Source organism: Lichenostomus cassidix, chromosome 10 (genome assembly GCF_008360975.1).
Source record: "Lichenostomus cassidix isolate B80296 chromosome 10, HeHo_3.0, whole genome shotgun sequence".
Taxonomy (NCBI): Eukaryota; Metazoa; Chordata; class Aves; order Passeriformes; family Meliphagidae; genus Lichenostomus; species Lichenostomus cassidix.
Window position 1 is genome coordinate 13,748,741 of NC_139491.1, and position 27,058 is coordinate 13,775,798.

At 38.1% G+C, this 27,058-nt stretch overlaps 1 protein-coding gene and 1 long non-coding RNA gene across 3 annotated transcripts in view; one reads left to right on the top strand and one right to left on the bottom strand.

Moving 5' to 3' along the window:
- The window catches only part of LIPC (lipase C, hepatic type), a 54,659-nt gene that overhangs the window by 21,072 nt on the left and 6,529 nt on the right, over positions 1-27,058 (top strand). Inside the window, exons 2-6 of one of the 2 annotated variants that reach the window (XM_085070757.1) lie at positions 17,544-17,731; positions 19,306-19,485; positions 21,878-21,995; positions 23,967-24,200; positions 25,773-26,015. In XM_085070757.1, coding sequence (XP_084926883.1) covers positions 17,544-17,731; positions 19,306-19,485; positions 21,878-21,995; positions 23,967-24,200; positions 25,773-26,015 — 963 coding nt within the window. The remainder of the gene's footprint in view (positions 1-17,543; positions 17,732-19,305; positions 19,486-21,877; positions 21,996-23,966; positions 24,201-25,772; positions 26,016-27,058) is intronic. The other variant, XM_085070758.1, reaches the window with a different exon arrangement.
- LOC146432780 (uncharacterized) lies at positions 15,472-26,953 on the bottom strand. Its single transcript, XR_014854322.1, has 4 exons — positions 26,720-26,953; positions 24,590-24,710; positions 22,450-22,507; positions 15,472-15,668 (listed from the first exon to the last, which is right to left on the bottom strand). It is a non-coding gene; the product is annotated as an uncharacterized LOC146432780 (long non-coding RNA).

Genomic DNA, 27,058 nt, shown 5'->3' on the forward strand with positions numbered 1-27,058 from the left:
ATTTGATTATAAATTTTCACTTTGTCTGTGTTGTCCAGATTGCACCAGGAACACTCAAAATAGGCAGGACAGCAATCATAGCATTGAAATAAATTTGGGGTGGAGTGATGTGAGGGGTGTTTTAGATTTTTTCTTTAAAGTTCTCTTTGACTTTTCAATTAGCTCAGTATAAACTGGGGCTTTTTTCCTATAATTAAATTACCATACACCATCTTCTGCCACTTTCCACTGGCTTGTCACACTCTTGATGGTTGATTGAAGTTATTTATTTTTCTTTCTTTCCCTAGGTTAAGGTAAAGTCACTTTAATTACTAAGACTCTACAGAATAAATAATTTTAAAACTAACTAATTTAGTACCTCCCTAACATTTTGGCAGAATACAGTACCATTTTCACTCACAGGAAAATAAACATAATTTCTCAATTCCTATTGACAAATATTTACATAAAATTAATAGAAAATCAATAATTCTATAAATCTAATAATTCAAATGTCCTATCAAATCGTTTACCATAGCTATAACTATAGCTATCTGAAACTCTATTATGACAAAGTTGGGTTTTTTTTAATTTCCAAACCAGAGGCAAGTTATTACTTGGAAGAAAGAGAAGACAGCAGTAATGTTCCCAAGCTAGATCTCATGTCTGCTGTGTCACACGGCAAAACTCACCTGCTCACTCAATACAAAAGGACTAGATTTTCCCCAGTATCCTCCAAATCTATTTCCCAGTAATTTCAGTCTAGAAAGAACCATTTCTGTGATTAATTAAGTCTAAATATATCCTTGTTTTTTCTGCTAGAAATAAGTTTTTCAAGTGTCTGGTCAAGCAGTAAAAAAATTTATTGCTAGCAACATTCTTTCCTTTTTCTTTTTTTTTTTTTTAACATTTTATTGATCTTGAACAACAGTTTTTCTTAAATTAAACATACTATGTTACCATTGAAGGAGAACAAAACAACACCTATAATTGCCTGGCTAAAAATCATCCCGTGTTCATTTCTTCTCTCATTACTGAATAGAAAGAAAATAGTTATAGTCATTACAACTGAGATGCATGATGTGCACCTTAGAGAGGAAAAACCCAGCAGCACAGACAAGAGTCTGACGTGCTGTGCCAGGGAATGTGGACGCACAGACCTTTCCCTCTCTGTCACTGCACCATTAATTCCCACATTGTCCCAGATATCAGTATGGATGCACTTTTTATCTATTCCTCTCCTCATGGCCATATGAAGAGCACTAGAACAGGGAACACAGAATATTTCTGCTATCATTATTCCCTGACCGTAAATGGCAGAATGCAGTTGGTTGGTGCACATTTCCCTGACTAAAAGTTGTGTGTCCAACTGTCCATGCTGGTTTTGTTACACTTATGAGCCTTTGATAAGCCCAAGAAAATGGTTGCCCTGTTGGGCTTTTCCTATAGATTTTTTTTCTGCATTTTTCAACAGAGGTCTCCAAGGGGAACTTGAGAACTGGATGGTGTGGACTGGGGCACATGGCCCCTTGTCACAGTGCTGTGGGGTTCATTCAGCAGGATTCACTGGTCTACCCACAGCTGCGAGGAAATTTGGGGTTCATTAGTATGCTGGTGATGCTCCGCTTATTTCCTATTTTTTACCAGAAATGTCATTCCTCAGCCAAGATGCAGACATGAATGAGAACAAACTTGGCTGGAGCTGACTCTGCAGTGGACAAAGGCAGTGCTGGCAGCTGGCACTAAACCATTCACCTCATTCCAGCCTAAAAAGCAGTATCCACTCTTAAATCACTTCTTTTATCATGCAAACTTTTCCTGACCAAGTTAGCAGAGGTAATGATGAATTTGGTTTTTCAGTGTCAAGGCATGAAGACATTCAGGGAGACTGGAGAGTCTCCAGCTCCAGAACTTGCTCTGATGACAGGATGAATGTCCCATGTGCAGCATTACACACAGCATCTTTTTTGGGAAAACACACGTCACTGTGCTATGTTTGGTTGCTTTGCTATAAGACAGGGTAGACTGGAATTGCGTATCTGGGCATGAGGATTTTCTCAGTCCATATAAAACAACACAGTGCAATAGGAGGCTATATTTCCTAAAGCAAATATTAAACACAGCGTGTTTTTTAAAAATTAGGATCTGATATGTATGTTTACTGGATACTATCACAGCTTTGAAGGGATGGACCAGAGGGAAAAGGAAATTATGCAATGAACTGGAGAGAGGAGATGTGGAAAACAAAATGTTCTGGCAGTGTATAATACATTATCACCTTCTGTGACTTAGCCACATAAACTATGACTATTATAGCTTTGTTTTGATGTAAAAACTTAGCTCTGAGAATTCTAGGTTGAACTCAAATGTAGTGCCAAACAACAAGGCTGATAAAGTCACCTACTTAATGTTCAAGGCATGACACGCAGAGGCAAACAATTCTGTTTATCGGTGTAACCTTTCGACTGTACTACCAGATTGGTCACTAGAGATGAACCAAATGATGGTTTAGAGATGAAAGAAAGCCTCGGGATAATTATAGAGCTTTCTGTTCTTCAACAAAAGCAGACAATTAGAAATTATTTCTGGCCACAGAAATTTGATAAATTGATATTATTACTTGTTAGAAGATGACAATAAAATGCATGGGTTCTGTCTATTTATAGCTAATTTCTGTATGTTTATACTACACTGAAAAGATTGTCCACAGTAGAACTGAGTGAGCATTACACACATGCCAATATAGCTGATCTCCATTTTGAAAGTGTAAGGAATGAAGAGTAAGTACCAGTAAGGCAGTTTTCCAGAAGTTAGCCAATGATTGTATGCATGTGTCTCAGGTCACGAGCAAACATCCTTGTTCAGTCAAGGCTCACTGCCTGTAGCACTCCACCCACTTTTATCATTTCCTGACAGCTACTGCTTTAATCCAACTCCTGCATAGATCAGTTCACGTAAACATGCCCTAATTTTTTTCAAGCAATATAAATTAGACCAGTTTAAACAGTTAAAACAGGTGATGTGAGGTAACCTAGCTGATTTTTCTTGCAGCAAATGGCCAATATTGGAGCACTGGCAACAGAACAGTAAGGGTGGTAATTTCTGGCAGGTGGGAGGTGACAAAAAGCTGGAGGTGGTAACCTCTTTGCTGGTACAGATGGATGCAGACAAGGATGCCAGTCCACTGGTGTAATATGCTGTGAATACATTCTAAAGCACATTTGGGTTCTTATATACAAAGGAAAGTCTGCATCCAAATAGTTGTTATTGTGTTGTTACAAAAGTTGGAGTTTTTTTAAGAAAAATAAAAATGTTTTTAAAATTCAAAATGAATTTATATATAGTGAAAAGAAAAAAGCCTTCTGGAAGAACCTTTAACTACTGTTTTATACAAGATTCCCTCCCATTTTGTATCTTTAATTCTTTGCATATGAATAGCAGTTCCACTTTCTTCGCCCTACAAAATATGACAGATTCTAGATAAAACATGCCAACCAAAGTCAGAAGCATGAGTTACAGTGTTATGTGCACCACCTATGCACAATATGGTAAAACAGCTTTTGACAAACTCGAGCAGTTAAGAGAACAATGCAAAAAGGTAATTCCATATTTGTGCACTCAGGTTTCCGGCTCCCCAGTTATTGCTGTCTGCTCCCATTCCCAGACAAGCAGAGTTACAATACTTTGATCACAGTGGCACCCAGCTGCTGCTGCACCCTGTGTGTCCCTGCCCAGAGAACTACAGGGACAAGCCCAAAGTTCAGCCTTATCCCATTCTACTGTGGGCCCTGTGCAGCTACATTTATGTGTCCATCCATATTTTGCACAGAAGGGCTGGAAAAATCTGCCACTCTGACTTTGTCCTGGTGCTTTTTGAAGTTTTGCCATGTTCAGCAAGGGCAGCTATTCACCAAGCAACAAAACTGGCTATCTGGCTGTTCAGCTGAGCCACTGATCTCTCTTCTGGGCTTGTGAATGCAAGATGGCCATTTCTGGATTGATAACAAACTGCTCCTTTCTCCCACACTGCATTCATGGGGCTTTTTGGCTGTGCTGTGCTCTCCAGCACTAAAGAGGAATGTCTCATTAGGTTCTCTCAGCAACTTCTATGAAGTTTCACATTGTTGCTCAAATACAATTGGTCTGTAACTATTCAGAGAATTTTTAACTTCTGAGGCTACAGACTCTGTGCTAGGCAAATGAATACAGGGATTATAAAATCAGCTTTCCAGGTACTTTCAAAGATACCTTTTCTTATGCTAATAGAAAAATAAGAAAAGGTTTAAGTGGGCTGTGTTATTTTTTACAGAACAATCTTGAGTAAATTAAAATGTAAATTTTTCTAAACTCACTGCTTTTGGGTGTCAAACCTTTTGCTTAAGTCTTTAGATGCATCCTGCTTCCATTTGATTTTCACATTTGGAGGTTTTGGAAAAATTTGCCTGATCAGTTCTGTGATCTCTTTTCTTATTCCTTATGCTGACTTATCCAGTTTCTGCAGGAGTCTTTTCAGCTTGCTAAGCCAACAGCAAAGTAACCAAGTAGAAAGAAAAATTCTTTTTCACATGTTGGCTGAGTGAGCTGAATCGAATGAACGCAAGAATCATGGCTGAACTGCTCAGGTATGGGGAATTGGGTCCTCTGAATTTTCTGGTATCACCTCTGTAGATGTACAACCCCTGGGCCCAGGCCTGGCCCCTGCCTTGGGAGCAGGGGTTCCTTCCTCCCTCACCAGAAAACCCTTCATGAGTCTAATGTGCCTGCAGAGCAAAGCCTGACAGTGCCCAGCCTGGCAAGGCTTGGTGTCACAACACCCTTGGAGAGGCAGCACAGCATCCCTGCACAGCAAACCTCAGCAGGGATCCTCAGCAGCTGGAAAGCTTCAGTGCCCACAGCACCCAGCACCTTGAGGAGCAATAGTGCCTAATCCTGAATGCCTCCACTCTCAGTCATGGATGTCTGCTCCCACTGCAGTTTGGTACATCCTGTCATGCATCTTTTTTTAAATTAGCTCCAATATGCCAGCTGAACACAGAAGATTATCTTAAAGACATAAGGTTATAAACTTAAAGAGTTAAGAATATAAACCTGGTTTAGCAGGACACATACCTAAAGACCCCACACGTGAAGCTGAAGGACATGAGCCAAATTCATGAAAAATTCTGCTACATCAATTTGATTCTCAGGAGAACAAAAACCTGATCCCCTAATCTGGGATGGTTGGTAATATTTGCCACAATATTTGCCTATCCTGAGCAGGCCTCTAGATACAACTGCAGTGCAAATAACAACTCTCAGTTATTAGATTTAGGGAAATTACTCTGCTGTACTAATGTGTACATTACATGGATTATTTATATGAGTCCAGAAAGTCTTGTTAAATGAACATCTTAAAACACAAGTGGAATATAGATAGGCTCAATCTAAAAAGTAACATTTAGAAAGAACATGACAGCATAAACATATCCATTTCTTTTCACATTGCTTGACCTATTTTAAATTAATCTCAGGAAAGGAAAATTTGCAGGGTTTTTGTTACCCTTGCTGTTGTCAGAACAACTCTGAACCTTCCCTCACAGCACCTGGCAACTGAATTCTTGACTTGCTTGTGTTTTTCAGACTGTTAGATTTAATATATCGATTGCTTAATAATCCCATCCTCACCTTTAAGTTTATGGAGGATTTTTCTGTTTTAATCCAAGCAAATATCACAATCAAAATCCCTACATTTCTACTCCTGGAAAATGAAGCCTCACTTAGCAAAATGGATTCTCTTTTTGGAAAGGTTTAATACGTCAAAATTATAAACACCACAAACTTATAGTAAAATTTAATATTATCCATGTTTGTTGAATTTTTTCCTCACTAAAGCAGATCCGTTTTGCTTTGCAAAGCAAACTTGGCCTCAGCACACTTTCATGATGCTGCCCTGTTGGATTCTGTTAACAGCTCCTGGTGACAGAACACAAGGCTGCTTCATTAAACATCCACCAGCAAATCTAATGTGTGAAAAATTTCAACAACCCATTCATAGTTCAGTTAGTTTATGATAAATTTCTCATCAACAAGATATTACAAGCAGAGATCAAAGAAATTTCAGAGAATGATTTATCTTCTGATCGTCACATACTTGTGAAGCTGGAAAGTCTAAAGAGAATGAGGAAGGGCAGCTGATGAAATAAGAAAGCTCGTATTTCCAACATGGAAACCAGTTATAACATAAAACCTCATCCCAAGTAGGAAAATAATGTAAATGTGGGGGGGAAATGTATTTTTGCTTGAATTGTAGTATTTATCATCAGGAACATGTTGTTCACAAAAAGGGTTTGACTGACTGGGAGACTGAAATTCTCTGTTCACAGACCAAAACCATCACAAACATAAGCATCCCTGGATGGTTCTACCCCTGCAGAACCCTTTGTCTTCCCCTGGCTTTCAGTTCATTCTGCTGTCAACTCCTGCTTAGTGCCAACTATTAGGAGCCACTTTTCAAACTGGAATCCCAAATTTCCAAATAATGCTTGCAGATCATACATTTATTTCCCCAGTTGTTTGGCAATAGGCTCAGCACAATAGGTTCAGTTGTGTGCTTTCAGGTGTCCTAAAAATCAAATCCATAACAATCACTTTGGAACCCAGTGATTTTGTTCATCAATTTCTTTGTGTTCAAAATATGGAAAGCAACTTAAATCTTCCCAGTTTGGTTCATGTCAGTCTACAACTGCTAAAAAAACCCCATATAAATAAAAAATAATCCAACTGAAAAGAAATGTTAAAATCTCCTTCAATGTGACATTGTTGTTAAAATTCACAGGCACTGAAATAACAGATCTAACTAGAGAAACCCTAAAAATCTGGTTAGATAGATATCAATACTGAATAATCTAGAAAAAATTTAAATTTATCTTGAAAATTAGTGGTTGACTTATGCCTTGAAGCATTTTGAAGGTTATCCAACCTCCTGCAGCTGTTCAATTCACATGTCCTTCATCTGCATTAGGAACCATGCTCTGGGCCTGGAAAAAGTGCTCAGCAATGCATGGATGCACAGCAAAGATTTAGAAATTGGATATTTTATGTATATGGTCTTTGAATATTAAACCCTTGAATCTTCTAAGACAAATGCCCGAAGTAATGCTTCATTCACATTAAATGCTGTAATAATGAGGGGAATGCCATATGCTTTATCAAGTGCATGTAAGCATTGTAGTATTTATAAATAGTATTTAACAACTGTGTATATATTTCTTATAAATATACATATTTTTGTTTGTATATGCACTTTACACAACACTATGTAAGATAATTATATAAATTACATAGCTATAATGGACAATTATGAACCAAATTATACTCTAACACATCATTATACTATTACATTGCATTACTTGCTCCCTTTAATACATGTTTACTGCTACTAGTTTCCAGAGTTTTGGTCTTGGAACACCTTAAAAACCTACAAATTTTAAGTTACCAGAAAACAAAGCAAGTATTTTTCTCTTTCCACATCTCAAATTTGGAATTCTGCACCCAAACCTCAAATACTGCCAGAAGCCCAGAAACGGAATTCTCCCTGTCACTGCAGTAACAGGTTAAAATTGCAGCACTGCGTGCCCTTGTAGTGCTGCCAAGAGGCAGCTTTATCTCTCTTGAAATAGAGATTTAAGGCTTTGAGTGAGACACAAATCACAGGTCTAGCCATCTAACTCACTGAACCTTAGCATCATGACTTTTAAAAAACAGTTTTTATCATTATATACATATTTTCCTTATGACTGGAATCACGGTGTGCAAAGGTGTCTGGCATTCCAGGTAAAAGGGATAAAACTCCTATTTAAAGTTTTCTGTGCTGTTAATACTTTTAGGACATTCTGCAGTGTATGATGCAGATAGTATCAAGTATTCCACAAAACAGTCTTCCGTAACAGTTTTCACAGGACTCCTGGAAAGGCCTGCAGAGCTCAGCAACAACTTTGCCAATTTTAATAATGGCTCACCCCAAACTTACATCAACAAATCTTTGTAGAACACCATTGCATGGCCTTTTTCACTAAAAGAGAGTTGCACTAGAACACTAGACAATTGTACTTGAGAAATTCTTTGTGAACTATGGCTCAAGTGATGGCAATTGTTATAATCTGGGCTCAGTTCATCTATAGAAGGAAAATTGTAACAAAAATTGCATAACAGCATCAATAAAAATTCTAAGACTGGTGCTATACACAGAGTCTACTTTAAAATACATCCACAGTAACATTCTTCTTCATCCTAAAGAGTCTAATTTTAAAACAAATTAATTCAGTATTTGATAGAAAGTCTAATTTCTAGACAGAATTGCACAAAAATAACTTTTGTAAATGGTGTGCACTGAAGAGGTTTCAGAAGAAATATCTACAGGCATCTACTGTAAAAGATTGGTTTGGATACACGTAATTTAGGATACACTTAAAATTATCAAAGCCTTTTAATACCATATCAGTGAAACCATCAAACTCATGCTTAGATGAACACACCTAGTGATTGTCAAAGCAAAAGGTTCTTATCTGCTGCAAAAACAGGATTTCCTCTTAGTTATTTTGGCTTAACTAAGGCTTTCAGACAAAAACAGTAAAGCAAAACAATTCTATTATTTTAAAAAATAATTATTAAAAGTCAAAGGACACAATGGAAGAAAACAGCAACATATTGGAGAGGCAAGAGAAAAGGAGACAAGAAGAAAGGGAGGAGAGGGTGATTCAAGCAAAATATAGCTCCCACGAATATATTCTTTAACATTCTCCCAATATTTCTTCCAAGACACAGGTTTCTTAGAAGTAGAAAAATTTTGAGGGACTAAATGCAAAGTCACCACTCAGACTGAGACTTTTGGATGCTAAGTCCTAATCCCTGAATTGGACAAAGGCCACTTTGGTAGCCTGAGATTTAATGATACTCAACCCAGGCAGATTCCCACACTTAACAAGGCTTGAGTATCCATATTCCCTTTTTTTCTACCTCCTTTCCACTGCAACACTCAATCATCCTACATGCCCCACTGATCTCTCATTTCCCCCACTGCCTTTCTGCAAACTGAGACAGTTGTCTTTTACTGAATACCAGAAAGCTGCCAAGCATAAATATTCACAAGGGGAGTTTGGTGGAATAGCCACTACCAAAAATTCATAAATAAACATAACACTCACAAACAAACCTACAATCCACTAACCTTGTGCAGGCAAGGCTGGTTGTACATGTGACTACTGTATACCCACCACCTTCCAGGGAATATATCTGTTATCCAGCAGTCTGCCCTGGAGGGTTGTCCCATGGCCCAGTGAGTTCCACTCAGCAAAGCCTTCCTGTGTTACTATTCTAAAGATTCTGTTGTTTCTTTCTTCTCATTCTTCTGGTTTAGTTTTGTTTTTATCATCTGGACTTCAAACGCATGTTCTTTGTGCATATATTTAATTTCTCCTCATACTATGGAACGCTGTGAATCCAGAAGTCATGCTGAATTTCTGACACAGCAAGTTTTCACTGTAGGATCACATAGCAAAAAAAGTAAGGCCATAGGAAGAAAATGAACTCCCACTTCCAGCATAGCTATGCTAAAATACAACCCAAACAATGTCTTATCTATTGCAAGACAGTCTATTTTTTAAAATCAAAATTTACACCTTTCATGATAGTATCAGCATATGGGAAATGATTCCAAGGGATATGCACTTAAGTAATAGAGGTTTTCTCCTGGTCCCTTGGAAATAAAACTGAGAAAAACAATTCTCCAAACAATGATTTTATAAGCAAACACAAGTACAATTTTGAATCCTTTGATCTAGATTTCCTGTTTAGCTCTTGTCCATCTCTTCCAGGGTAGAAGCTGACTTCACTTTTCAAGAGTTGAGCAGGAAAATATTTTCATATCCCAAGAATATTTTCCTGCCCAAAAAAAGCCAAAACTTTAGGAGCAACAAAATTGCAAATTAAAACTTCAAAGATCTCAACATAAATTAGCATAAATATGCTGTTGGTCAATTATTTTTTCAACATTATGTTTTTAATTACTTGAATTAAAGAGAATTCAGATAATTAATAAGTCTGAACAGCAAATATCAACACTGATAATCTGGACGTGAAAAGGAATGAAAAGTTTTCAATGGATATATTTTCCAAACGCTGCTATTTTTCACAAGTTGTTTCCGTTTTAAAAACCAGTCAAAATCTAAGTCAAAAGTAATGCCAGGTAGAGCTCTACATCAAATATAAGAGCAGCAGCACTGGATGAAACCCAGGCTCTTACAGGAGTGGTTGCCAGAACAAGGTGCACACTCAGCAGGAGAAGTTTATACACACAGCACTTCCCCCAAACCAACAACCATTGCAGGTCACAGATCTCCTGACTAAGCAGTGTTTAGGAATCCTCACTGAATTTCTCTCAAACACTTCCAGTTTCCAACTAACCTTATATAAATGTTTCATTCCTACATCACACCCAGTAAGGGATTCCACAGACTAACAACATGTCTCAAAGAGAATCGTTTCATTCTCCAGGATTCTGGTTAAGAAAATTCAGATCATGTCAGATTAAAGCACTGGGGCATTAATTTCAATTCAGCAATTCTGCATTACACAAATAGCACTTAAAGGCTCCTATTTGGAAGGATTTGACTTTAGATGAGACAATTAAGAGGTTGGTGTCTCTGTTGCCCCACAAACAATGAGAGTTGTGTGGCTGGTGCCTCCTCCTGCACACTTTTCAAGAGAGGAGAGAGACTTGGATGCACTGTCTTGCTGGGGCTGCAGCTGAGCTCTCAAGGGGCACTGCTGGTTTCACTATGCTCTGGTTTCCCTGTTCCTTGCAACAACAATCTCACAAATTTATTGATTATTGTGTTTAAATCCACATTTTTAGTGGAGATTTAAATTATATTTACAAATTATGTGACAGTGAAGGATGGAAAAGAGGAAAATTTATTGACCTAATTTAATCAGACAATAAAATAGATAGCATGTTTTGAGAATCAGCATTCTTTCATGAAGTATTCACCTGATATAAAAAGACAAAAGCACAGTTAACAGTTTGGAGGGTGGGTGTTATTTCTTTGCCTTCTGTTCTAACCTTCAATACTTGATTCTAAATAAAGGAGAAGTGACAAATAAGTTTTGAAATTTTACCTAGTAAGGAAGGTTTTACATGGAAGAGAAAGAGTAAAATATATGGCACAAGAACCAAAAAGAGGTGATTCTTTAGAGAATTTTGAAGCAACCCACTGTTCAAAACCAATGACAGAAAACAAATTTAGGAAGAAGAGGGAAAAAAAATCCACATTCTAATACATATAAATAACCATAGATTAATCAGAGGAAAGCAAAAGATAACCTACTATTTTTTATATTAAAGGACATGTTACATTGTATTTTATTTCTCCCTCTTTTGAACGCATTAAATAGAAATTTATTACTTGTATTTATAAACCATAAATTATTTGAGATATATCTCTGAATAGTAGAGACACACAACAGCAAGTGGAAACTAAAACATGGTATTTGATCTGTTTTGCCACGTTCTTCAAAGTTTTGCCCTTTTATTCTCCAGATCCCCAAACACTCCCACTTAAGGCACTCTGAGGAACTGAAACAGTTCCTATCTCCATCTACTGATCAAATACATTCAGGAGAGGCAATTTTAAATAAACACAAATAAAAATACATACGTAGAGAATTCAAAATTAACTGACAAGGGTCTTTTATCAAGTTCTTTGATACAAGTAACTTCTGAAAGTCGGTTGCACTCCTTTATGTCTTAGACCATAATGCAAACAAATTATACTAAACAATTACCTGTATTGAATACTCTGAATATATTTTACAGTTCTTGTATATGCTATGAATGCAATATTGGGTATTTTTTCAAATTACTTTTCCTTTAGGAAGCATTCTAATTTAAAAAAAAGAGAGGAAGAAATATCATCTAAGTCTAAACTCCTTATTGACGTGTTAACAACTTTTTTAAAATCATGATTCTGCTATTACTGAATAAAACATCAAATTCTCTTTCTCCAGTTCCTTGCACCCAGAAATTAATTCTGAATAGAAGTAACCAGAAAGTGATAGAGGTATGAATCCCTGCTGACAGTTCTAACAAGGTTGATGATAATCACATCAACAAACAAATTTCCACATTCCTCACCCCTTCTGCAAATAGCCCAGGTAAATAAAGAACACAGACCTGGGAGATCCAGGGAGAGCAGACCAGAACAACCCTTCCTTTGCTCAATAGTGGAATGAGTTTTTACAGATTTTCTCAGACCACAGTGCTTCAAAACACGATAGAAGTGCCTGATAATAATGAGTTCATGAAAGATCAGCAGTATTTAGACACCAGAAAACAGAGATTTGCCAATGTTAATCATATTTCAGCACAGAATTTGAAATTTGGCTTTTTGTAGACATTGAATGGGTCTGGTTTTCAAAGAAAACAAGAAAACTCTGCAGTAAAGAGTCGGTAAAGAGTCACAGACAGAATCACCCCTGATAACTACAGAGCTGATTTTTGACAGGCATCTCCCACACCCTCCACTGACAGTGCCATTGCCTCACTAACAAAACCACAGTACCAGCTCCAGTGAATTTTGGACTGGCCTCTTCCAGGCACATCCTTCTCCACTTTCAAGACTCACCAGTACGACCTTCCTGTAGCACTGCCTAGATGGTTTGAAAGACATGGCTCACCCAGAAGTCAGTATGAATGGTGCAATTTTGTATGCTCTACTCTTGGATTTTCCAACAGAGGGTTAAAAGTGTGTTATCAGAGGGCTAACAACAGTTCAGTAATCATCTCTACTCGCCCACTGTGTACCACTGTGGCTGTTTGGGTACAAACTACGCTCATGCTGGGTTTGTTAACTTACCTTTGGCACGCCTGCATGTATATAAAACAAGAGGAACAAGAAATGACAGCTCAGAAAACTATGATACTTTTCAGATAGAGAATCTAATTATTCATCTAGTACCTATTCATATGTAATCTCATCATTCATTTAAACTTGAACAGAAAGGGAAGCTCTTTACAAAAAGTCTTTTTCTAAACAGACCTGATAATATTTATTTCAATTGTCATACCTTTTTCTTGCCTACTTGTTTTTTTTCTCATTCATTCTTTGCTGAGTGATACCTACTTTTCATTTGGCAAGGTAAGCAAGTTAAAGAGAGTGAAAATAAAAAAGAACTGCATGAGGATGTGACAAAATTTAAGCACAACAGACCTTAGTTTTGACGGTCTTATCTTGCCTGGGACTCTGGAGCAAAGAAAAAGGCCTAGGATCCCCTCTCCCCTCTACTCACCCCCCCCCAAAAAAAAAACCCTCAAACAAAACTACAAAACTACGTGGTTTAGCGTTCTCCCCTAAGAACTACATGAGATGGAATTATCAACATTAGTCTATGACATCAGAAAACCTTGAAGTGGTAGGAACAATAAAAATCAACTAAAAGAAAAGCTCTACAGGACGTATTTACCAGATTGAGAGACTTGAACACTGCCAAGACATTAGCTCTTATTTTAAGTGATAAAAAAAATCTTCCAAAGACTGCAAACAAAAATCATTAGCACATCACTGCCTTTGCCCAGTTTCACAACAGAATTCTCTGGTTCTGGGGAATAGTTGTGTCACTTGTTTCTGAAGTGTGTTGGATACTGGTCACACTAAAATATGATCACAATACATAAGTACTCCTTTGGAAACATTTCCATGTAAGCAGGAAAAGCCATCCAAAAGATGCAGGAGGTTTATTAGGGCTCAGACAAATCCACTCATGAACACAAAGGGAGGCTGCTGCTGCTGGGCTCACAAAGCAGTCAGGACCTAGAAACAGTGGCATGTGTTCACATGCTGATGTGCGTGATTTTGATGTATCCCTAACATACCAGCACCCCAAATTTCAACTTCTGTTCATATTAATTTAATTCATTTTCCAATTGCCTAAGGATTAGGTGAGTGCCACTGAACTATCCTTTTCAATCCAAGTTCCATGCCAGGAAGAAGGATGCTGAACGTTATTTTTGTTAAGCGGAAAAGCTACTTTCCTTACTTGAAAATGCCAATTTTACTCAAAATTTTTATGCTGTACTGCAAGATGAATTTAAAGTGTAGGACTTAGCAAATAATAAAATTTTGCTCTTAACGTTAGATAGTTCTACTATATTTCATCCTCATTATTTCACATGTTTGGGCAATTTTTGTGCTATGAAGCAGATATTTTATAGCTGTATTTATATACCGAATCAGACACAATACAGAAATATATTTAGATTGTGGATCTCTCCCCCAGAAAATCACAGGATATTTTTGGTTACACACCCTGGACAGCACCTAGACCTTTGTCTATTTTCCAGTAAAGTTTTCATTAACAAGTTTCAAGCATTACTATCACATCTGGGTATTTCAGAAGGGACTCCAAAATTCTATAGTTAGAAAAGCCTTCTTGTCTTTTGGGGTGATTCAATCCAATTCAGCGTCCTGGATTTACCTCCTTATTTTGTTCACCTGTCACCTCTCTTAATTTTACTTTTCAGTACAAAACCATGATTATCTCAGGTCAAATCTGAAAAGTGCTCTGGTTTGTCTGCCCAAAAGCAACCTCAAAACATTTGCAAGGAATTGCTATATTGCAGTGTACTGGTATTTGCAAACTCAACCTTCAGTTTTTACTGCACCTCACAGGAACATCATTAATACAAAGCTAAGGGCTGAACCTCCTTCAGGATGTCAAGAATTCACAATAGCTTTTCTTGCTTGTGATTATTGTGCTGCTCTGTGGGAAGGTAATTTATGGAAGCACATGGATCTGTGTGGTCATGCTGCATTGCCTTTGCTGAAAGAATTCATGTTAGAGGAGGAGCTTGTGAGAAAAAGGAAATTAAGTCAGTAACATGCTCACCTGGTATTTTTCCAAAGCAAAACTCTTTGTAGGCTCAGAAAGATCTCTTCACTCTTAATTACAAGGACCATGAAAAAAATCTTTAGCAGTTTAATTGTGTTGTTTTTGCAAACTGACTTATGAAACTTCCCAGTTCCCTGCAGCCCTGTCACTGAGTCACTGGTATGACATTTTCAGCAAGAGTCTGTTGTAGAAGCCATGCTCTTTAGACTATTTCCTCCTCCAAGTCATTACATAGATTAACAGATTGAAGCAGTTCCTTGTCAAATAACACAACAGATCCTATAGGAACTTTTAACTTTTGACAGCCAAGAAGGAGCACAAGCTCAAGCAGTATTTTCAATCCCCTCTCCCAGATTTACCAGCAGGCCAATGCTCAGCCATTAAAGCACCGCAGCACTTTCCAGCCAGTGTCTAAAGAAAACAACTCTTTATTAGCCTTGTTTTCTGCAGTATGTACAAACAGTACAGAGTGACAAAGCGCCTTTGCATTGCACAAACACTGAGAGAGCAAAAAGAAAATGAAAACAAGGCATTAAACAAAGAAAGGATGTGTACAATGGAACAGGCACAAGTTACTTGTTTTTGGTTTGTTTTTCTTTTTGTGCTAAATATAGAACACAATGCTTATTTTTGTGTAGAGACTAGTCACCAAAGGCTGAATAAACTGGACGTTAAGAATATCAACATCATTAAAGCTCTTTCTAATTTTCAGTTCTGTATCTAGATTCGCTCTTTCCTGATATTACTTACTTCAGAAACTAAGTCCTCTGTAAGAGAAAAACAAGTCCAACAGACATTCTTTTAAGTGGACACTGCAAGAGATGAATTATCAGACTTAGTCCTATGACAGTTTAAAATGTCCTGAAAAGAAAATGGGAGACACTGAAGCTACAAGTTTTATCAACCAAGCCTTCTGTAACTTTGAAGCTTTTTAAATTCCAGCGCTTGTACAAGGCTGAACAAATTTCTTCAATAATGTTTCCGGGCTATGAAACTTAACATGGCCTGGAGTTACTTGGAATGAACAATAATTAGCAACAAAGAGAAAACAGTGCACATCCAGTGCAGGTCAGTTTAGGAGTTTTCTTGCCAGAATTACCATGCACTTAAACAAATTAAATATGCTGTTTTATCATGTTTTATCATTACACTGAAATTAAACCTCGAATAATGTTTGTAACAAGACTGATGTGGCAAAAACACAGTCTGACCTAAACCCAGCATACTTTCACATTAGGGTGCTTTGTATTGTGCATCACAAGATGTTACTACTGCAAATATTTAAACATGGGCGTTTCATGTCACAAAATACATTTGTAGGGCAAAGACTCAGCTGTAAATGTATCACAAGTTCCTTGTAAACTACCAAAATCTCATCAAGACAACAATATCACAGAACCGCAGGACAGATTTGCAGATACAATATAAAAATGAATAGTCTATGATTTTAGGTATTTTCTAAAAACATCTATAGACATAAGAGTTGCAATGTATGAAAAAAGAAAGAAAAAAGGAATATGCTGACTTAGAAGACAAAATACAATCTTTCTGATATTAATGTTTTATTAAGGAATTTTTATGAAAGAAAAATAAGAACTAAAATTTAACTAATTTCAGTTCTGTTCCAACATAGATAATTTTAACTTCTCATTGAATAAAATATTTGATGTTCACCTCCAATAATATCTCATTACTTGTTGGGTCTAATTAAAACAAGTCTCCACACTGACCATTTCAATGGTGCTGGTGAGCAGCTGACTGCAGATGAAATTGGAGTCACCTGAACCACCAATTTTATTTGAAATTAAACTACCAGTTTCATTTCTCTGATATATTCACTGCCAGATATTTAAAGACTCCTTGAGAAGTGCCCACAATATCCCCACATCTTTCTCACAAATACAACTGGCAAAAAGAGCTATGGACACTGTTCTGGATGTGATTAACAACTGCCTTTACTTACTGTCACTGACATCCTCCCTTCCTACCAAAACCATCTACCTTAATGCATTTTGGAATTTCTGAAAATGCTGTGCTAAATGGACCAAGCTATTTTATCTAAAAACAAAATAATCAAAAATATTACAACTAAAAGAAGAGCATTTCATCTTGCCTTTTCAGGGAAAAAGAATAATTTATGATGTGGTCTAATTGTTTTACGCAGTCACCCAGGTGTCTAAGCAGTTATAACCCTGAAAAAAATTGTTATTTTAGTGTAACGATGCTTGCTTAGCAATTACAGCAAATGCACATTAGTAGAAATGCTCTGCAGAGTTAAGAGCCTCTGAATGTGCCTGGCTGTGCATGCACTATATGGTGAAGTCACAGCACCTGTACTGTGGTTTTACAATGGTTATGCATTCTATAAAGGCCCGTAGCATTCAGATCACTGTTCCTGTGTAGCTGTTATTGCTTACATAGGGGAACTCAAAGGCACATCTAGACCATCTCAGACTTTGACAGAGGTCACCTTTTTGACCCGAGATCTACAGCTTAGGCCCACTTGGAGCAGGCAAGAATTATACATAGGAAGAGTTCCAAGCTTACTCATTTAGTCTGTTTTACAAACTGTGTTGCACTAGTAACTTCTTCAGGTTTTTAATTCCTTCCTATTATGACTGTTGTCACAAATTTCATTTCAGAGGCACTGCGATCAGAGAGTGAACACACTACAACAAAGAAAGATCAGCAAAACTTAGAAACTAAATTTCGACTCTATACAGATTCAACTGAAGGCAGCTGCCAGATTTTTGTTAATCAGCTGGAGACTCTTGACAAATGCAGTTTCAATGCCTCTCTTCCTCTGGTGATGATAGTCCATGGCTGGTCGGTATGAACTCACATTTTATTTTTAATTCAAATTACATCCATTTTGATACACTTTCCTTCTCATTATGCTACAGAAGTAACATCAGAAGTACGGTTATGATACAAAAATGATAGATTTCACTGGTGGCTATCATGGCTAGGAAAAATACAAATGGATATTCCAAACAGATTCTGAAGGAACAGTTTACAAACAATTTTTCACATGGGACTCCTGCGCCAAGGACTAAATTCAGCCCTGGTTTAAAGCCAGCAGAGCTTGAAGACATAGCTGAATTAATGTGCTATGCCCTGGAGAGCTGAATACCAGTTTCATTTCTCTGATATGTTCACTGCCACATATTTACAGACTTCTTGAAAAGTGCCCACAATATCCCCACATCTTTCTCACAGATACACCTTTCAAAAGAACTTCTCCACAAGCCCTTTCGGTTGAAAGAGAAGCCTTCAACATCAATGAATTATCCCTGAACTGCTTCTAGTTAAACTGTAGAAAACCCATTCACCATGAAAGTGCTTTCTCAAAAGCATACCAATACAAGGAGTGACTTTTCATCAGTTGATCCATTGAAAAAGAAACAAAAGAAAAGGCAAGATAAGAAATTAAGTAATTTTAACAGATCCTTGAATTCTCATAGAACCGATGGCATCACATAAGGTGGCACAATGGATCTTTCTTGCACATCTGCAAATATGCAGAACTTTGAACACCCCCTGTGATGAACATAACTCCCTTAGCAAATAAGAGCCATACATATAACTCCCTTAAAAAATGAGAAACATGTAACTCCCTTAGCAAATAAGAGCCAAGCCTTTCAAAGAAAAATTTGTTCAAAACCTACACCCTCCTCAAACCATGGGCCTGAAGCTGCTGCCATTGAAGTTCCTCATTCACATTAACTGGCAGAGGTGTTGAGCCCTTAGAGGAGTGTGTGTGGAAACCCAGACCTGAGATTCTCAAATTCTGTTGCACTAGAAGAGATAAAGATATTTTGTCAATTGAGGAAATACATGCAACTAGAATAACAATTAAATCTGATAGATTAAATAACAATTCTAGTCCATCGAATCAGAAACATGCTTTGATGCAAGAAAATTGTAACCAGGTATTGAAAAAAGAATGACTCAAAAAAAGCAGCTCTCAAAATGGAATGGCTAGAGATGACAAATGCCTGCTGGTCTGCAATCTTCCAGCCTCCCTTCTCCAATTCTTTTAGCTTACACTTACAGGGATAGCTGCTCGTGAATGCAATAAGACGTTTTCTGGGCATTTCTGTCTTTCTTTTTAACCAGTAGTACCAGTTATCTCCAGATGAGTTAAAGTGTTTGGGGACATCATTTTCACTCATAAGAGTTCATATTATAAAATACACACTATTATAAACTTATTATATTGGCTCTTAATTCTTTTGGTCCCTCAAACCATAAAGATTCTCAGCACTGAAGCAGGATGAAGCCCCTAAAATCTAGTTATCAGCATTAGTACTTCCCTGTACATATTATGGTTTTTGTTGACTGCTTTCCCATAATAATGGTTTTCTTATTGTTTGGGATTTTTTTTTTTTCCAATTATACCAGGTGGATGGGATATTAGAAAGCTGGATTTGGAAAATGGCAGCAGCTCTGAAGTCACAGCATAAACAAATGAACGTGGTCATTGCAGACTGGCTTACACTGGCTCACCAGCACTATCCCATTGCTGTACGGAATACACGCCACATAGGGCAGGAGATAGCACAATTCCTGGAATGGCTGGAGGTAAGAACTCCCAAATCAACACATGTTTCTCTGGAAAAGACCTATTTACTTGTTCTTATACTTCCACAACCTTTCTGAAATACTATGCTTGCTAATGCTTTCATTTCGGTTGTTCGTGTTTCTTTAATGAAGTGCACATATTTCTTCCATAAACTTTCATAGGACTTCATAGAACTTTCAACATGCATGAGGAAAAAGCAAGTGGTCTTGTTTATGAAAATATTTTTATATATCTTTAGAGGTGAGATAGTTTCTTCCTACTTTGGCTTTTCAGTTAGCACATGTGTAGATAGCTGACACTGTCCCACACATAGAAAACAGGCAGACATCATCATTTGCAAGTCATTAGTACAGGAAAATGGGCTTGTGTTATCTGTGCTCAACTTCTGCTTTTAATGCAGAATTCAATTCTGACACCATGTCTGATTTTTGCCACAGTCTCCCAACGATTAGGATAAAATAATGGCTTAGAGATCCAGAATGGAAAGGGAGACTTTTCAAGAGGACAGACATGCTTCACAAAGCAGATGACATGGAGTCAGCAGTGAGTTCGGAGCCACTCTAATGGAGAGATTATTTATCAAAACTCCTACTACATGGGGAGCAGTGGCCGTGGCTGGATTGAAAAGGCTGCAGACAAGTCTGCAAGGGATCACTGGTCTCCAGCACTATTTAAGAAAAGGCAGAAAGCAAACAGTAGAATGAGAATCACTCAAACAAACCAGGAACTCTAAGCAACTGTTATTGTATCAATCTCTAATACTAAGCTACTTAATTTGAAATTAAATTAGACTTCTGTACCTGACAATAAATTTTTGAATACATTACTTCAAATATGGTGAGGCCTAATGTGGAAGAGAAATGCTCTGCAAGGCTGAAAGGTTTGTAACAAATACCGTTGAAGGTCTAAACAGGAATGGCAGGGCTAGAAGAAGCTGTCAGATACCACGCCCAGTTAGGGACTACAGGCACAAAAGAGAAGGCAGGAGAGTAAGAGCCACTATTTTTCATTATGACATTAGAAGAAACCTTAGCTCTTTGTCAAATATAGTTTAAATTGCCGGAGAGTAAAGTAATTGTTTGAAGCTGTTTGAATTAATCAAATGGTGGACTTTGATCAGTTCCCAGGAGGACACACAACATTGTCAACAGTAAAGAGAGTCTGTGATTTCTCTAGTGTCAACAAATAAATCGAGGCTTGAAATAAATGACTCTTGTTCCAGTATTGTAGGTAGCTTCTGTCACTCTGTGATGCCTTCCAGAATTTAAATATACCATAAATTTTCACAGCATTGAGTGTGTTCAACCAGTAAACCTTCTTCATATTGAGAAGCATCCCTCCGGAGTTTAACAGTTAAAATCCCCTTCATTCCATCTCCCACAACTATCTTTCTGCTAATGCTTCTGTCTGCTTACAGGCAGATGATTATTTCAATGGATGTAACAAAAACTGCAGTGCTGCATAACATTTTAATGAAGAATAAACAATAAGTAAATATTTGTGCTCTTAGTCCAAGAATTAATAGGACATGATCAGTAACAGCCTCAATAGCATCCATTTTGACATCATCTGACAAGAAAATTGGTCAGATCTTTTTCTAAGAGCTGTTTCTCTCCAAAGAAGTCTGCCAAGTTTCACCTCATCTTCAGAAGAGATGGGAATTGAGACTGCACAGCCACTCCACTGGGACAGGCAACATCCACAAAAAATTAAAAACGAGGTTTGCCTTTCCTGTAAGCAAAATATGCCACAGTTTTCTTTGCAAGTCAGAAAAACTTTGAGCTTTGCAGCTCAGGTGAAATGCTCAAGTTGTACATAGCATTGATTGGGTAGAAAGAAGGGCAATTCTGCTTCAATAGGTTTGTTACAAATCAGATACACATCTTTGTACAAATCAGTCCAAGAAATGTCATTGCTGCATCACTTAACATGTCTGATCAATAGTTTGATCCCTTTCGTTTGGCTTATGCTGGTATCTCAGGAAAAAAACCCAAGGCACTTTTTATAGAGGATTGTTTTCCCCTGAAGGTAAAGAACATATATCCATTTTATAACCACAGGAAAGCCAAATGCTGCAGACAAAAGGCAATGAACATCTGCATCCCTTGGAACAAACAACAAAAATCCCACTATCTGTGTTGATGGTTTTCCTGTGCAAAGAAGATAAGTAGTAGTTTGCAAATATGTGGCATTTTCCTGTTGCTTGAAAAAGAAGCAAGGAATAACACTCAGCCAATAAAAATGTACTGAATGATTCATGCACCTCATTTGAACACCATCAACATACAAATACCTTGTGTTATAATTCACAGTATTCCTAGCTTGTAATAAATATTTCACTGTTTACTTTTCACATTTCTTCATCTAAAGCAAGTTGCCACTATCTTCCAGGAATCCATTCAATTTTCCAGAAGCAATGCTCATCTAATTGGGTACAGCCTAGGAGCTCATGTATCAGGATTTGCTGGAAGTTTTATCAGTGGTACAAAAAAGATTGGAAGAATTACAGGTAAAAGACTTACAACTTTAAGAAAAATAACAGTCAGCTGAATCAAGTTATGAAGATATTTGATATATCAATGTCATATCAAGAATTAGCTGTGGAATAGCAATATTCAGCAAGTTTAGAAGTTTCATTTCATTGGTTTAGAAATTAGATTTAGAAAACTTAACGAAAATATTTTTCTAAGTTATGTCTCATAGCATTTCTATCTTTGATCTTTCGTACTTCAGTCCAAATTATGGCATACAGAAAACACAAGCATGGGGACTAGAAATTATAAACCAAAGCCTCAAGCTGCATGTTGTTTAAATTTCTCTTATATCCATTCCCAGCAACACCTTAAACTAAATGTTAGCCACTCACCTTGGATCTTTGACTACTGTTTTGACCCAACGTCATTCAAATACACTGTTCATTGTTCGCAAGTAATTTAAAAAGTATATTAGGGAAATTATCCGACTGTGCTTGGGCTTTCAATTGTGGGACAATGCTCATAAAGCGAATTCAAGCCTGTTCTCCTGTGGCAAAAATGAGTTCTGGATTACATTTTACAAGAAACATATCATTAGAGTATCCCTAGAAGATGCTTAAAGTAAACAAAGATAACCTTCACATTTGACTGCTTTGACTAGGGACACTCTGAACCTTCTGTAATGTTTTGTAACTTTAGTAATTATGAGTGCAATGAAAATACATTTATAATATTATTGATACACTGTATACAGTACCTCATCTAATGCACAGTGACAGCTTAAAAAACAACAAAATGAAAACAGAAGCACATTTTACACAAGACACACATCAGCTACATTTAATTTATCAGAGAAAACATTTTACTTTACGAGTCAGATCAGATTTAGGAGTGAAGCAAATACGCACGCCTGTACTTTGAAGCTACAATTCTGTTTTTGGATTCATTGCCACATGCCACAGCCTCTTACCCAATCAGTTCTTGTGGCAGTGCCTGCATGCCAAGAAACTGATTTTACAAAGTGTATCATGATATTACACCAATGTATGCACTGAAGGACTTCAGTTCCCCAGCGCCGCTTGTTCAAACCTTATTAGTACATAAAACCTCGATAATGGATAAATAAAAAACCTTAGAACACATTTTATATTGTAACAGCTATATGCATTCTTCAGCAAAAGTTATTCAGACTTGTAACAATAAGCTCCAAAAAATGATAGTGATAAAATTTATTAAAGCCAAAAAGAAATGTATGCCTTCAGGGGAATTTCCCTACTTGCTGTCTGTCTGGTTATATCTATGCAACTAAATTATTCCATAGCACCAACTGAAGAATATCAAATTTAGAAGCTTGTCCTCAAAGCTGAATGCAGCTTTAAACTAAGCACTAAGTTCTCTTCCTAAATCAATTCCCATCCAAGAAGAGCACTGTGTAAAAAAAGTCCAGAAAACAAAAATCAGCAAGACTCTCTAAGTGGAGTATTATTTTTCTGAATACTGTAATAATCTGCCTTGAACATTTTTCAAGTTGAAGAATTATTATTAATAAAATCTAGCAGACATATAGCCCTTTTAAGCAATAAGTGGAGCTTTTTAAAGTTTCAGGTCCCAAATGTGGGCTAGAAGTCAAGCTTGTTATGGGACTGGTGTCTTCCAAACGGCCTCTGAAACACACGACCTCTACAGTTTGAAAGAACAAAATTATGTAAAAGGTCCCTCAAGTGACACTGGCAGCAAGCACAGTTTGCCTCTGACAAACATGTCTGTCTCGGCCTGTGTCCTTGTGTCCTTGTGCAGGTCCAGTTACTGTTTGTCACAGTGCCTGTGTTTGCTTTAGGTGTAACCACATACCCTCTGTGGGACAAATGTTCTTATTGTTTCCATCAGAGAAAGACCTTGTAAAGTACCAGTGCTGCCTGTTCTCAAACATTTATCACAGACTTCTTACAGCAGTAGAACAGCCCTTCTGCAGTGTATAACAACGGGATTATTTGCATTTATTGCAGGCCTTGACCCTGCCGGTCCCTTGTTTGAAGGAATGTCACCAACAGACCGTTTATCTCCAGATGATGCAAACTTTGTAGATGCAATTCATACCTTCACTAAACAGCACATGGGCTTCAGTGTCGGCATCAAGCAGCCTGTAGCTCATTTTGACTTTTATCCCAATGGAGGCACCTTCCAGCCTGGCTGCCACATCCTGCATGTGTACAACCACATTGCACAGTTTGGGATCTCTGGTAAGAACTAGCAACACAGTGGGAGGCAGCAGTGAAGCTGTATTGAGTCTCTCTGGGAAACTACAGAACTGTGGTCTTAAACAGTATCTAAGTATTATCACTATTATCACCCCTTATATGCAAGGTATTTTCTTGTTTAGAGATCAGTTATCTGATTTTTATATGTCTTGAGTTCATATTGATTTTACTGATTCCAGTAAGGAATTGAGCTGCCTAGCACTCCTGAAAATGAGGCCATAAGCATCCTGCTGTCAAGCACCTCTGAATAATTTAATGGTATTTGTTTCAGCAGTAGGAGAGATGAGAAAATTTATTCTAATTAAGCCAGATTTGTCTAGTGTGCCATTAATTATTTCAAATCAAATACAACACAGGTCTGTACTACTCACCTCCTTAGTTCACCTTTTCCCAACTCCATGTCCTTCAGCTGCACAGCTGACACTCTCTCTAGGTCCTGACTGCCAGTGTTCCAGGCTAGCTTTCATTTATAGAAGCTTATTTCCAATGTACCTAAACATAAATGTATAGAGAAACTAATGCAACATACTGAAAAAGATCCTGATGCACAGTGACAACCAGAAGTGTTCACTGAAAACCCCCAAAAGAGCCCTGCTCCCTCAGCACCTGGCATTGCAGAAGTATTTCTCAACTATCATCACACAATGCCTAAATCTGGGCCTTATTTGTTAGAAGATAAATTGTGACAAATGTGAAACCAAGAATCAGCTTGAAAGCTTATCAGTGGACAGATAAAACCATCCATTGTGATATATCCTGATTGCACAAAATAATTTTTGTATTTTGATGGTAATTTAACAAACAAAATGATACCTCCCATACTAGCAGACCTATTTAATTTTTTTATTTCATGCAATAAAATAGGGAAAAAATATTTTATTGCTGCCTAAACATGCAACAGTGTTCAACAATTCAGAATGAGACTGCTGTCTTTAATGTAACATGATCTGAAAAACTACGTATCAACTCAAATGGTATTTTCTATTGACCAAACAAGCCAGAATAATGAAATCAAAGTTCATATTTACAGTCTGATACAGTCAGGCTAGAGAAGTTTAAGCAGGAAATTATTCCATTTTATTATCATGGTGTTGCTGTTGAGCAGCTAGCAGAGTAATGAATGCATCGGTTCTCAGTGGCAAGAAGGAATGACCTTTATTGTTTTGATTTCATCACATATATAGAGTTCTCAAAAGTCACCCAGATTGGTCAGTCAGAAGCTTTCTCCCAGGCCTGATTGGCCAAGCCTGCACTGCTCAAGTTCTGGGACACTGTTCCAAAAACATCCAAACTTTATCTTTATTTACAAAACACAAGAAAACTTCTCATGGGAAAAACTGTGCTAGCCACATCATGGGAGTTCAGCCATTCTATTTTTGAATGATCCTAGAAGTAAAATTGCTATGATGGACGATTTCTGAGGCAAAACCATGATGCAAAGGGTAGTGGGGGGGGGGATAACATATTTTTATATTTGGTTATAGTACTCCTCTGCTGTTGAAATGGCAAAAAGAAATGAGAGCACGTTAAATTTTGTTGTTTGCACTTTTTCAGGCATCACTCAAACTGTGAAATGTGCCCATGAGAGGTCAGTTCATTTGTTCATCGACTCTCTGCTGCACAAGGACAAGCAGAGCACAGCTTACTGGTGCAACGACATCAACACTTTCAACAAAGGACTGTGCCTCAGCTGTAAGAAGAACCGGTGCAACACCCTGGGCTACAACATCAGGGAGGAAAGGCTGCCCAAAAGCAGACAACTCTTTCTGAAAACAAGAGCACACATGCCCTTCAAAGGTTTGTGGGAATACTTTTTACAGTGTCCAGATTGATCACAAAGTGGAAGGCTGAGCCTAAGCTTCGTGATCCTATTTACCCATTCATTAAAGCTTATGAAATCTGTGAGAATAATCAATTTGCTGAGACAACTGAGAATCCCAGCGGGCCATCTTGATGCCCTTTCATCAACATCCCGGCTCTTACTATTTCTGTGGGAAAAAGCACACTTTATGCTTGCCCCAGGCTAGCTGTGGAGCTGAGGGCTCACAGATGCATGGAGTCCTGATCGGCAGGGTTTTCCTACAGCTGGGCTGTACAGGTTTGCTGTAACATATGCAGGCATACAGCCAAGCCAAAACAAAGCAACATAATTACTCTGGGAGGCCTGTAAAACATCCTGTTCCGAGTTTGCCCAAATTTTATCTGCAATTAGTCTATGAAATGACATATAAATTACTACTTTTCAAACAATGGACAACAGAATAGCATGGACTTTTACAGGGCTGAACTGTAGCACTAGAACTAAGACTGGCACTCTGGCTTTAGCTCTACAACATCACTTTATGGAGTCAGTGTGGATTTTTGGTTGTGTGACCAGACAGAGGGGCTACGGCCTGCCAGGGGGCGCAGAGCCTTCCTGCCAGTCTCCATCGCACTCGGCCGCCAGAGCCCACTGCTGCTATTGAGCAGACATTCCCTTGCGGGTAGCAAGGTTTACGTACATTTTAAAGTGAGAACAAGCAGGGCTATGTGGGATACTCCTCTTCCGAGGGGCTGTCAGTGCAGGGGCTCCTGGCGCTCCTCCTCCGCCCCTCCTCCGGCTGCCCTGAGGCGTGAGGGGAGCAGCGCGGGCGGCCGGGCAGGCAGGGCTGGCGGGCGGGCCGCGGGCCACTCACACACGGAGGAGCTTCCCTCAGGGTGAGGCGCTGCCCGGCCCTGGCACTGCCCTCACAGCGCCTCGGCACAGCCCCCGGCACAGCCCCGGCACAGCCCTCACAGCCCCCGGCACAGCCCTGACAGTGCCCCGGCCGCGGGGTCCCGCAGCTGCTGCCGGGGCTGTG